This window comes from Morone saxatilis, unplaced genomic scaffold (assembly GCF_004916995.1).
Source record: "Morone saxatilis isolate NCDOM2014 unplaced genomic scaffold, NCSU_SB_2.0 Contig1, whole genome shotgun sequence".
NCBI lineage: Eukaryota > Metazoa > Chordata > Actinopteri > Moronidae > Morone > Morone saxatilis.
The window spans coordinates 15,555,012-15,568,619 of NW_023339651.1; the positions used below are offsets into that span (position 1 = coordinate 15,555,012).

At 43.9% G+C, this 13,608-nt stretch overlaps 1 protein-coding gene across 1 annotated transcript in view; it reads right to left on the reverse strand.

Annotated features, from left to right (window-relative positions):
- Positions 1-4,890: 4,890 nt before the first annotated feature.
- The window catches only part of mrtfab (myocardin related transcription factor Ab), a gene marked incomplete in the record, with an annotated part of 45,858 nt that continues 37,140 nt past the window's right edge, over positions 4,891-13,608 (reverse strand). Inside the window, 13 exon segments of the mRNA XM_035657950.1 lie at positions 4,891-5,841; positions 5,932-5,992; positions 7,150-7,242; positions 7,387-7,524; positions 7,799-7,891; positions 7,976-8,182; positions 8,329-9,312; positions 9,436-9,831; positions 10,552-10,723; positions 11,153-11,337; positions 12,271-12,342; positions 12,541-12,681; positions 12,838-12,992. Of these exon segments, the coding sequence (XP_035513843.1) occupies positions 5,252-5,841; positions 5,932-5,992; positions 7,150-7,242; positions 7,387-7,524; positions 7,799-7,891; positions 7,976-8,182; positions 8,329-9,312; positions 9,436-9,831; positions 10,552-10,723; positions 11,153-11,337; positions 12,271-12,342; positions 12,541-12,681; positions 12,838-12,992 (3,287 nt within the window).

The following is a 13,608-nucleotide window of genomic DNA, read 5'->3' on the forward strand; positions in this document are numbered from 1 at the left end:
TGTATTCCACAAATGCTCCATTTTCTAAGGGGTAAACAGAAAAACCAATGATTCTTTTATAAGAAATTCACAATGTCGAGCATTTGACTGAGGATGAAAAAACCATCCATATTACAAAAATCTTTAGTTTTAACTTCCATTTCTGTCCAAAGTGATCTCCCTAACAAATGTTACACCACCTGGACGCTTTAAGGGCAGTAACCTAGCAAGAAAATAAACACAACTTCAGTACTACCACTAAAATGCCTTACTAAATCTTTCTCTTTCCAGCACCCCCACTGACACCCACAACTCGATCTCAACGCCAAAGACTGCGCAGTCTCTTTTGGAGCACTTTCCTTTCCCACTTCTTGCAACGTTAACATTTCCAAGTGATAGAAAGGTTTTCTGAGCACGTATGATTAAAATCATACGTGTCTGCTGGCTGCAGGGTGGCACCCCTCCTGTCAGCGAGATGTGGAATACAGAGGAGATCTTTAGCCTTGTGCCCCGCGTGCGGCCCTTTGGAGCTCCTGTAGTCATTAGCTGGCCATGGCCTTCGGACCTTTTATTGCCTCTGTGTATGGGAGACGAGAGAGAGAGAGCACGAGAGAGAGAGAGCAAGAGAGAGATGCTGATCGCTGCTTTGGGGCAGCTCCTGTGACTGTGTGGAGCATGTGATGTGCATGCTTGTGTGTGTGTGTGTGTGTGTGTGTGTGTATGTGTGTATGTGTGTGTGAGAGCTACCCAGGGCTCATCAGGGTCTTTGAGAGATGATGAGGGGCTGGCTGAGTGAGACTTGAAAGAGCAAGCGAGTCAAACAGGGCATTAGAGCTCGATTCAGTCCGGTCTTGCAAAGAAAAGAACGAGGAGAATGATGAAGAGGTAACTTTACCCTCACTGTTCGAAACAAGAGCTCTATAATTACTAATACTTTACCATTAAATTCTGGTCTGTTATTGTACTGTAGTAATTAGACTCTTTTCATGGAGGGATTTCTCCCTGCAGGACTGTGATGGAGCAAAATGTTGGTACTAGGAAGACGCCCTTGTTGTTTGATTCCACCCCTGACACCACCTCTGCCTGCAGGAAATAAATAAAGATCTGGTTACATTTTGGCCAGTTGTCCCCATAAAGAACAAAACAAAACACCAAAATACCACCACTATATGTCTAGTATATCACCAATATCTGTTTTGGTAAGTATTAATATAATGTTTAAGATTATAAAACAGTACTCCAACAATTTAGCATTGCGCTCTTATACATTCTCAGACTCATGATGGAGTTACAAAATAAATGCAAGAGATATAATATTTTTTATTCTACACATTCTTCTTCCTTGCTGTGCCTGCATTTCCCACAATGCAACTTGACTGCCAACAAGTTTGGGGCAGGTAGTGTATGTTTTCTTAAGCCGTATTTTTATTTTGTGTCACATTTTACATTTGCGTGATGTAAAAAGAGAAATTAGTTACATCAAAAAAAAGGTTTCATGCAGAGCTCGACCAATATATCGATATCATCAGCTGATATTAGCCTGCATACATGTTTACATATTGGTATCAATTTAAATGTTATCCGATCCGAAACTGTTGTTTTCCCAAAATATATAATGCAGAAAAAATGCTTGGGGTAATGTATTGGCGTCCCTGTAAAGTTTAGCCAGCAGAGTCTGCTGTGATAGCAAGCAGAGTAAGAGAGAAGAAGCAGCAGCCTCAACTACAACAGTTTGACAATGTAAAATCAAATCTATCGATCAAAAATCATTGCACACGGAAAAGGTCTATTTTCATTCTTGCTTAAAAGTTCCCCATATCAGTAATCAGGGATTTAGTTTTATGTGTGCTCTGGATGTGTGTTTTGAGAGAGAGATATAATGTTTATCTATCAGCTTCTTATTCAAAAATAGTTAGTAGCTGTATTTTCACTATTTAGGTATGTTTGCCTTAAGAATATTAGCTGGAGGTAGAAAAAAAGTCTTGCTCTTCATATATAGAGATACAGTCCCTAATAAGAAAAATAATCTACTGACCCTAAAGCCGTTCTTTTAACGTGAACTGATGGATTGTGAATACAGCTTGTCAAGTGCAACAGAAAGTGTCAGAGTGTCTGTTTCATTTTCTGACTCAGAGGATAAGTGTGAAAGTCTCACCAGGAACCTGCAGACAATATTCTGCAGTTCTGTTGAGCTGACGAGTGCAGGTGTGAAAAAAGAGGCGACCAAATGCAACACAACAGCAAAGAGTGAGGACGCCATAGGTGTATAACTGTGTGTGTCAGCCATAAGATATTATTCTCTTCTCAGAGAGTGTTATACAACAGTCTACAAGTACGTTAGCTGCCAGTGGAAGGAAAATCAGTCACACTTGATTCCGTATTTGAGGAGGTTTTAGTTTATTTCACACTTAGCCATATTTTGGAGACTGCGATTTTCCTGAAGTGTGTTTTGACTGCAGTTGTACGCTTCACTACACATCTCAGTCACAGCCATTACTGAGTGTAAATGGAGTCATTAACAGCAACAGAGAAGGCACAAAGGGAAGCCAAGTATCACAGATTATGTTTTATTTTTAAGATCATTTTTGGGGCTTTTATTCTTCATTAGAAATCAACAGCTGAGAGACAGGAAAGTGGGGAGGGAGAGAAAAAAGGGCTGGAATCAAAATCAGGCCACTGCAGCAAGGACTCAGCTAGAGTACATGGAGCACAAGCTCAACAAGGTAAGCTACCAGGGCGCCTCATTTGGCGAGGTTTTTAAATAAATACCTGCGCTGAGTTACCAGAAACATAAAAAACACCTGTAGAATGTATGGCAGTACAATACAACACGTCTGTATACTAGCTCACTGAGAGTGTTTAGAGGGTTGATCAGACTGTCCAGTTAATCTCTGAGGCTGTGCTTCCTGCTAGTGTTGTGATGGACTGCATCATATTTAAAGGTGTAAATGAGTTTCAATGTGCATGTGTTTCTGGGAAACCCACCTACCATCAGGGACAGTGGAGAGGAGGGTACAAAGTGCTTCAAAACAAAGAAGTTAAATCTTTCTGGTGCTTGATTAAAGCTCTTATGCAGAGCAACTCACAACAAGAGATCAGACAGTGGTGGAATGTACCTTTTAATGTACATTTATTCAAGTATTGTACTTGTAGTTGACTTGAATATTTTGTTTTTATGCCACGTTATACTTTTACTCCACTGTATTTATCTGACAGCTATTCTTACTTCACTATTTTATGTACAACATTTTAGTATACTTAACAATTAGAGCTGAGACAGTTAGTATCTTAATCAGTAAGTCAACTAACGGAACATTGATTGAAAAGGGATTAACTAAGTGTGAAGCTCTGGGTAATTGTGATGGAAATTTCTCACCATTTCCTGAGGTTTACAGACCAATCAACAGATTAATCGATCAAATAATGCATGATTAATCCATAATGATAATAATCATTTGTTGCAGCCTTATATTAAATTGTTAAAAATAAAGAGTTTTACCTCAACCAGCTACATCAGTAAAATGCAGCGTACATCTTAATGCACTGGTAATAATAATCTAATAATCTAATATGTAATAGTATATCAGTCACAGTGGCCATTTTTCTGCATTGAGTACTTTTACTTGAATGCAGGGCTTTTACTTGTAATGGAGTATTTTACAGTGTGTTAAAAGTAATTCTACTTAAGTAAACAACCTGTATGCTTCCTCCACTACTAGCAGCAGAATGAGCTTTGGTTTTGACAGAGAATAGAGCAGTTACAGGAATCAAACGTGAGGTCCAGGACGCTGGGCGTGCTCAAACTTTAAGTTGGAAGGTCATGTTAGGATAAAAACAACAGAAAAAACTCACACAAAGGCAGTAGAGAACAGGAAGACTGATTCATGAGTTCAGAACAAATGTGAAGCTGCAGGTCCAACCATTGTAGTTTCTAAACATTCATTTCACTATAAATGATAAACAAAACCAAAAAAATACAGTGGAGCCAAATTTGTATTTGCAATTGTTGTAAGCAAATCTAATATGTGGCCTTCCACTGGCTTCTAAAGGATGGTTTGAGACAGCTGATTTCTTTATAATGGTGCCCTCTTGTGGCCTTTCTCTTCAACAACAGGATTGCTTTAACCATAAAGTAACAGAGGAGCAGCTCGCTAATAATTGAATGACAGTAATTAATAATAAACTAATCAACATGAATAAAGCACTAATTGTCTTTTGTCTCATATGGAATGCTTTGTAGCTTATCAGTTGTGACAGTGTGTAAAAGAAAAACAGACGCATCTTTTGAGTTTTTATAGTATGTTTATTTTTTTAACTTTTTTTTCTTTAAAAAAATGACAAGGTCCAAGTAGTTTTGAAGCCCCGCCCTCACCCTATGTTCCCCAGCCGGCTAGCTCGACTCTAAAGCAACCAGCAAAGAAAAATAGTCATATGGACAATTGATAATATACACCCCATATACAGCAATACATAGTGGTCTACCATAATGTTACCAATAATACGCAACCTCCACTGAGGCTTCAATTCAAACTGTTGCCACTGATATGGTTCATTCCAATAGCAACTATCAACCAATGATGGTTGTTTTTTTGTTGTTTTTGACTAGTGTGGGCGGGGTTCAGGTTGTCACGGTGAGGCAACAAGGTCACCAACAGCTGCCTTTCTTTTCACACCGCCAACGGCTCAGCTGATCAGCCTAACACGTGGCGGTCTCAGCAGACAGCGCTGAAGATTTCGGCCGTTGACCTGAACACCCCCCCTTTAAACCAATCAGATTCAGCATAAGTGCAAAGTTTAGGAGGCACTGACACACACACGCCGCTATCTCGAGGAGCCCGAGTAAACGCCACTGACAGCCCCTCCTCTGCTCGAATCCGTCAAACCTTTTCCAAGGGTTGAAATGTTGAATTACAGTGACCTACACTTAGTTTCCTGCTGGTTCACTTTAACCTGGTTATAATGCAGGACACAGGAAATGAACAGCCGGCTGTGTGGATCCCCATAGAATTAAATCTCAAAAAGTCCACTTCAGTTCCACCAATTCAAGTCCTTCTATGAATTTCATTTCTGTTTCTTTCTTATTTCACCTCATCCTGCATACAGTAACAGCCAGTGAAAGACAGGGCAAACTGTGTAAATGTGTGTGTGTTTGCATGTGCCAGTGACCCCCGCAGTGGTAGAGACAGCATAGAAAAGGTTTCTGTATGTGCATGAAATAAAGACGGAGCCTGTACACAGTGTGAGCCAGCGCGTGTCCGTGTGTGTGCGGGGGCTACAGGCACGACTCCCAGTGCAGCTGCAGGTCCGTGCTGTCCAGAAAATCGGTCGAGAAGACGCTCGGCGGAGTGTGTGGCGCCAGCGGGGCCAGGCTCGTGCCCCCGTCGCCAGCTCCCACTCCTCCTCGTCCTTCTTCTCCTCTCCCCCCTCCGCTGCCCCCGCTCCCTCCGAGGGTGCTCCCCACCATGGAGATATCCAGCCAGTCCATGCTGTCCAGAGTGGGGTCGCCAAAGTCCAGCCCCGTAGAGTGCGGGGAGAAGCCCAGGTCAGACGTGTCCATGGGGGAGGGAGGGTGGTCCAGGATGCTGGGCGTGCTCAGCATTTGGCTGTGAAGGTCGTCGATCAGCGTCAGGCCGCCGTCGGGCTCCACGCCCAGCAGCGGGGCGCCTGTGGTGCTCTCAAGAAAGTCTTCCAGACGGCCGCTGCTTGTGCAGGACTCTCCCACGGAAGGCGGAGGGGAGATGAGGGGCTCCGTAGGGGTGGAAGGGGAGAGGTGGAGGGGAGACGGGGGAGAAGATGGGGAGGGCGGGTTGGAGTGGAGAGGGGCGAGGGAAGGGTCGGGGTTGGCCTTGAAGCCGGGGATTTCTGAAGGAGGACGGACAGAGAAAAATGTCATCAGTGCGGGAGACAACAGGCTCACGATGTCTCTCATTAATGTGTGTAACAGTTCATTACCTCCACTCTTGAGCAGGATGTCAAACAGGTCGTCCATCTGCTGACTGTTCATGCCGTTCTCCTGCTGACAGAGAAGATGTTATCAGTCAGCCACCAAGCACACACAGTAAACACACAGCTCCACCGACTTCTCCACAACAGACAAACTGCACTGCAACACACACTCCAACTGAAAGCACTGCACTGTCTGCTCTTTGGTTAGCATGTCTTATCTCTGTAGATAACTGGCCAGACCTAAACGACGGAAATATTACAGCTAAATGTACATGCAGCGTGCAGAGGTTTTTATATTTCTACAGCAGTGATTTCCAAACCCCAAAGCGTATTTTCCAAAGTTTATTTTCTTCCGTTTTAAAAGCTTAAATGTACTACAATTGAATACTGATGCCTCTATATGACCTACAAAAACAAACAAGACCATCAGCGATAAGATTTGCTATTTATATATAGTTATTCTTAATGCCTGCCACTGGGTTGGATTTGATCAGATTCCCTCCAGAAACGAGGGAGGGAGGTAGAGAGGGAGGAAGGGGGCTTTTTTCCAAAGGGGCTGCCAGAATCAACACAAAATTGAGAAAATTGAACCAAAATGATTGTGACCTCTTAATACAGAGCCTGTACGCATCCTTTGTAGACAGAGCACTGGAGCTGCTGCTGCTCTGCTAACGTGGCGCTCATGCTACATAAGTGTGCAGGTAATGCACAACAAGGATGTGGCACTTTTAGTTTTGTTGTCTGGTTTCATGCCGTTGTATAGACTATATGCAAATAAAGACAGGTTTTGGTATCAGTCACTTGGAAGCTACAGGAGTAGGATTGATATATGTAGTCTTAACAGACCAAAATACAACGTGTAGTGGTTTGTGATTCTCACTTTCACTTGACTGGAAACACTTGACTGACCTCCAGTGACCTTTTCACATCTAAATGCAACAAGTTTATAACAACTATCTGATGAATATAGAAACATTTACCATAATGCTTACAGTCAAAGTACAGAAGAGAGACACAAATAGATATTCACAGTCAAGCACTATCACACGGAAAATCCAACCTAACACCACTGCAACTGCTTCGCCCAAAGTGTTCCAACTGCCTTCTACACTCAGTAAAATGAGCACACAGCTCAGCGTGAGAAGCTGAGATGGAAAATGGAGGAACGGACAGAAAAAGGACACTGAAGAAGAGATGGAAAGAAAGACGTGCTAGAGGACATACTTTGGAGCGCTGAGTAGGAAGGGAGGTGATGGGTTTGGGAGAGGGAGGGGTGAACAGTGTGTGCCGGTCGTAAGGTGGACACACCTCCTCTCTCTGCCCGAATGGAGTGATGGAATGAAAAGAAAAGAGAAGAAACAAGGAGCAAAAGTTAATGAAGTTTCCAACATGTGGAGAAGCCTGAGAAGTAGAGATGACGAGATGAAGAGGGAGCTGAGTGGAGGAGGAGGTCGGCGTTACCTTGAGAGATGTGAAGGTGCTTTGGCTTTCACTGTCTGACATGTCGTCAAAGAAAGGCTGCAGGTTGGGCGGAGCGGTGACTGATTGGCTGGTTTGTGGCACGCCATTGGTGTCCAGGTGCAGCCCCGCCTTCTGTCCCTGAGTGAAGAGAGTGGACATCGGACATCAATATGCTGAATTATCAATTATGATTGGCAAGTTAACTCTTATTTCTGAATAACAGGCTGCAGTTTTCATGTGTTAGTGGCGACACCTTGTGGCAGGTAGATGTTACTGCTTGTAAGATGCAGACTGTCCTGCTGCTCTGTAGTATGATGTACATCATAGTTCATACTTGTCTTTAAAACAAAGAAATAAATAAATAAACTTAAAAGCATGTGTCATACTGACATAAACTGAGCCTTGGTTGTACCTTTTTGATTTGTTGGCTCTCAGGCTCTGCCTCTGGCTGCTCTTTTGATTGGCTGTCAGTGCTGGGAAGTTTACTTGGAGTCGACTGCAATCTCTAAAAGAAGACAACAAGCAGAGATAAATATTTCATTGCGTATTATTAACCCAGCGCAACCCACCAAAGAACAAGCTACTGTACCTGCAGCGTGATGCGTCCGTTGGTTTTGGCCAATGAGGACACTCCGTTCTGTCCGTCTGTGGCGTTACTGGTGAGGGCGATCAGGTAGTGGTTGCCGTTGCTGTCGGTGACCAGTGTCGGCGTGCCATTTGCCTTGAGGAGGTCTAATGAAATGGCCTGAGTGTGGATCGGAGTGCCGTTCTGTTGGTTGATGAGGACCGGAGCCGCCTGGAAACCAAAGAGTATGTTTCTGTTTCACTGACAATAAGACTTCTTCCACATTCAGAGAGTTGACCATGTTGGTGTCAATGTGGTGAAATTCCCACCTTTACATTTCAAGTATGTTTCATTATGTGGAGCTGCTGGGACGTTACCTGCTGTGTGGTGACAGCTGCTGTCTGCCGTTTCTGCTGCTGCCTCTGCTGAGCCTTCAGCTGCTTCCTCTGCTGGGTTTGGGTCACTGCAGGCTTCTGGATCTGCACCTGAACCTGCTTCAGCTGAACAGGGTTCTTCTGCTGGCTCTGTTGAACTTGCCCTTGAGTTTGTTTGAGCTGATTCTGCTGCACTAGCTTCTGTTGACTGAGTCTCTGTTGGGCGAGTTTCTGCTGTGCTAACTTCTGCTGGGCCTGTTTCTGTTGGGTTTGCTGTATGATGAGCTGCTGCAGTTGATGCTGCTGGTGGAGCAGGATTTGGGCTTCTTTCTTCTGCTGTTGTACTTTTTGAGGGTTCGACTTAGCCTCCACCACTTTCTGCAGTTGCACCTGACTGTGCTGCAGTGTCTGTTTCTGCTGTTCAGCTTGTTGGACCTGCAGCCGTTGAATGTGCTGGAGCCTGAGCAGAGTCTCCTGCGAGCACTGCATCGGCTGGGCCGGTTTCTTTGCCTGAGCCTCCTCCGTTACTCCCTCCATCCCCTCCTCGGGCTCCACCTCCTTCTTAACCTTCACCACGATGCCGTTAGGGAGAGTGGGAGGCTGAATGGCAGAGGCTTTTATGAGAGTTGGAAGTTTAACCTCTGGGGATGTTCTGTTCTTCTCGCTTCCTTCCTTCTCCAACATTATCCCACCTGCCATTTTGCCCTGCTCCAGCTGGGACCTGAGGGTCTCCACCAGCCTCTGCTTCTGCCTCAGCATCCTGGTCAACTCCTCGATCTGTTTGTCTTTCTCCTGGAGCATCTGGTCCTTGTCCATGGTGTCCATGGCTACTCCAGACAGTGGATCTGGAGGCTGACATGACGAGGGTGAAGGCCTAGAGAGGCAGCATGAGCTCTGGTTCTCCTCTTTGACCTTGGAGAGCGGAGAGACATTTGATGGGTGCTGAGGAGACGGGTGCAGGGTGAGTTGGGTCAGGGGGGAGCTCACCTGAAGGACAACAAAGAGAGAAGAATGTAAGGAGAAGGTTTAAAGGAAATGTTTAATTATTTGCCAGCATCTTTAACAAAAACACAATAACTGAAGAATATATGCTTCCCTTATAGATCTCACCATCTCTCCAAACATGTCTCCGTTACAGCTCGTCTCATCTGGACTCATCCCGGCCAACGACCTCTCAGATGGACTAGGGGAGACCGGAGGGCTGGAGCTGGTGCTGCCAAATCGCATGACCCGCCCTGGAACCACCTGAGCCAACGATGACAAAGCTAACCTAAACCCACCCTCTCGTGACTGGTGGTCATGGATGGTAGTTGTGGTTGGAGAGGATGTGACGGTGTTGGCAGCTGAGGTCATACCCTGCTGACTGGGCTGCGATAAGCCGTTTTTCAGAACCGCTGCGGTGCCGCCATTTTGCTCCTGGTAGTTGCGGAGCCTCTCAATGAGATCATTCTTTGTGCCTGAGACGGTCAGACCACGCAATTTCAGTTCCTGTTTCAATTCAGCGACCTGGGAGAGGAGAAAACAGAACAGCACTCTTACTTAGAAGGCAGTGACTCAGAGTGCAAGTGAACACAATACCTGATATGTAAGATACAAAGAAACACAGTTCAGTGGAACATAATTTAGCTCAGTGGTTCACGACCTGTGGCTGGGACTCCCCAAAGGTCTCACCATTAATCTGAGTGGGTCACAACATGTTTAGAGGTATCAGAAAGAACAATTACATAACATTATGATTGTTTTTTCTCTTTTTACTCTAATATTTTGACACTTTGACCTCTACAAATATCTATCAATCATCATATCAATACAATCTGAGCTCTTAGGTCAAAGCTAACAGTTAGTATCCACTGGTTTTTTTGGGGACTTTTGGAGGGTATATAGGTATGAAGGGACAGCAAGGCCTGACATTACTAGTAAATAAGTATTTTGTATATAATAATAAATAAATATAAATAATAATTTTTGATGATGGTAGAAAATATATTTAATTTTCAGACAGTGTGTCTGTTAACCTGTTGACAAACTTACTTCATGCATCAAAAAACTTGTAAGTTTAAAGTACTTATTTACAGACCGGATTAGTCAGCAATAAAGTTTTAACACACTCTTCCTGATCTCCTTACATAAATGGCAGTTAAACAAGTACTATAAAAACATATTTAGTTAAAAATATTCTTGGCAGGTACATTTCTGTCACCGGACAAAGTGGTCTATTTAACCTACTTTGAACTCATCCAGGTTGGCTGGCAGAGTGCTTGGTTTGGCTCCTCCCACTGCAGTTTGGCTCTGACGGGCAGTCCCACTCTGATTGGAGGGGGTGGGGGTGGTAGTTGCGGGAACACTGCGGGAAGGGGAAGGGCCAGAGTTGGTTGTGGGAGACTGCTCACTTGGTGGCCTGAGGGGAGGTAGAAAACAGTAAAGTGTGATATTTTAAGTTTTATTGCATCAATAATCTAATATTTGAAAAGTAAGCATATTCCATAAATTGCACATTTGTATTGTCAAGCCACACAAGCTATGTTGGGATTGCCTGCCTTTTTCAAACACTACTTCTGCTTTATGCTCCAGGCTCTATAAACTCACCCAAAAACCACTAATGTGAAAGGAACAAACCACAGCAGAAAAGGTTGGAACAAGACAGAAAGACACAATGAATGCTGCCTGTAGGCTCTGCTGTAGAAATGAACTATGGGTTAACTACTGGTTTAACATGAGGTAGAAAAAGGAGGGTGGGAAACAAGTTGACTGTTGACTGCATAAAACCACTGCAGTCAGTCATCCTCACTTCCACACACACACACCCTCTGTCATGCTTGACACTCACTTGGGAGGGGCGGGCAGGATGGTATGGTAGTTGTAGTGCTGCTGTTGCTGGTTGAGGATCTGCAGCTGCAGAAAAAGCTGCTGCTGATGGAGGAGCTTCGCATAGGACGAGTCCATCTGGGGTGGACGCTCTTTGTCTGCCTTCTGGTCTGGAGGGATGTACTGGTGGTACTTCAGCTTCTTTACCTACACCCAGGAGACAACTCTTTAGTTCCTTTACACTGTTGGGCTACGTTCAGACTGCAAGCACAAGTGACACAAATCTTTTTTTTTTTTTTTTGCCCATATATGACTTACATGGAATTTGACCTTTTCAATCCTGATTTGGGCCATTTTCATATGTTGTTCTAAATCAGATCAGATTTTTGTAATGTGACCTCAGTGTCATATCAGAATTCATGTGACTTTTATGTTTCTCTAGATCGACATTCACCATGGCAGTCAGTTCAGGACTGTGACCTGTTCACACTGTAATCTGTTATCGAATACATTTGAAAAAAATGTAAACAGCCAAACAAAAAAAATCGGATCTGAGCCATAAATCAGAATTGAGCGCTACGGCTTGCAGTGTGAACATCTTGTCTTGGTGCACATAAGTTACAGATTTCTCTCAAAAAACTTTCTGGACATTTAGAGAACAAAGTGTATGTGCATTCAGTACACGTATGTGGAAAGGTCGACAGTAAAAACATAACTACAGCTGAAGTATTTCCAGGTTCAGAAAATGCAAGGGTGTATTCCGTGTATTAAGGATACTGTGGTTGCAAAAAAATGTATCTCTTCCTCTTCTACGGTGTATTTCACCCTGTATGATTGTTAAATGTCAAAACACTATATCTATAGAGAAGCCTTGGGTCTCAAAGTCTGAGGGAACTGACACCAAAACCACAAAGAGCAACTTGATGAACTAGGTGGATGACGAACCCCAGGCCCTTCCTTAATCTGATTGATGCAATCTTAATTCTTAAAAGTCACATAGCAGCCTAAAAATAAGTACTGACAACTTCCCAGATTTGTTTTTATTGTGTATTGTGGATGAATATTCTTTGAATCCAATCAGACCCGTAAATCCTGTGTCAGCGCCTGTTAAAATGAAAACGAAAGAAAAAGCTTGCTGACCTTGGGTTTGCTGTCCTTTGGTTTCTTAGGTCTCTGTGGAGGACGGTCTGAACTCGTCTTAGCCTGAGACTGCTGACAGAAACCGTGAGAAATGGGGTCGGGGAGGAGGAAGTAAAGAAACGAAGAGACGAGGGAGGGTTAGCCAGTTATAGCTGCTCCACAAATAGAGATTAAGGTCAGATTTATTCACAAGTCATCAAATCTGCAGGATGTTCAACTTAAAAAAAGGGTGTTGGTGGGAAGAGAAGAAAATGACCAGCATTCCCTTACCTTGACCTGTCCAGTAGAGGGGCGGGAGTTTGCCGAGGTCACCATTGTCCCATTTGTCACTTTTGGGAATGGGGAGATGTCTGACCCATTCACCTGGAGTGGAGGTGGTGGAGGAGGTGGAGGAGGGGACTGTGTAATGAACTGTGAAGATAATTCTCTGGTTAATAGTGTGATCACTTTTATCATCACTTGCTTTGTTGCATGGTAAATTTATCTCATTTGAATCTTGGTTTATTGAATAAGTTCAAGTCTCTTGACTATGAATGTTTTGATTTAAATTACATCCTGCGACAGTACCTGTGGGGGGGACATGTCCCCGTTCTGGGTGAGTGCGTCAGAGGGGGACAGCTGGGGGACGGCACTCAGAGGAGAGTCGTGATTGGTTAGCTGGTCTGGTGACAGAGCATCACTGCTGTCTTCATCTAAAGACGAGCTCTCCCCCTTCGGAGAATCTGCAAGAGAGCAAATATTTTGAGATTCAATGAATCGTCTCATAAACTTCTGTGGCCATTGAAACTGTGAAAATGGCTCATGAATGTAGGAATTTTCCCAACCACTGTAGCCAGAGGGTTCAATTCCTGGTGTTGTCACAATGTGTTACACAGTCAAACACAGTACTCACTGTTCAGTTGACTGCTAAACAGCTATGACTAATTTTAGAGAAGTTATACAATACTGTATGCACGACCATGTTTCAAAACAGGACTATGTCCCAACACAGTTGTTGTGTCATCCACTGGGGGACTATGCAACCGGTAGTTAGTCTGTGTGTTCAAATACTGCATTGCTTGTGTGTGTAGATGCCTGGATGTTGTAATTACACATCTAAAGGTGTGTTCAGACCAAGCGGAAATCGGATTTTAGTGGTGGCGCAATTGCACATGTAGTCAGTGGCATAATGGCAACTCAATAATACAGGTGAGCATGTTTTAACTTGAGCGCACAGCTGCACTCATTCCTAAGCTGCAAGGCAAAGAAATCACTTTGGTCTGAATGCACCTTCAGGAGTCCAGTGTTTTGTGTTTACAAGTCTTTGTGAATCCAGCAAGTGTATGTGTGTGTGTGTGT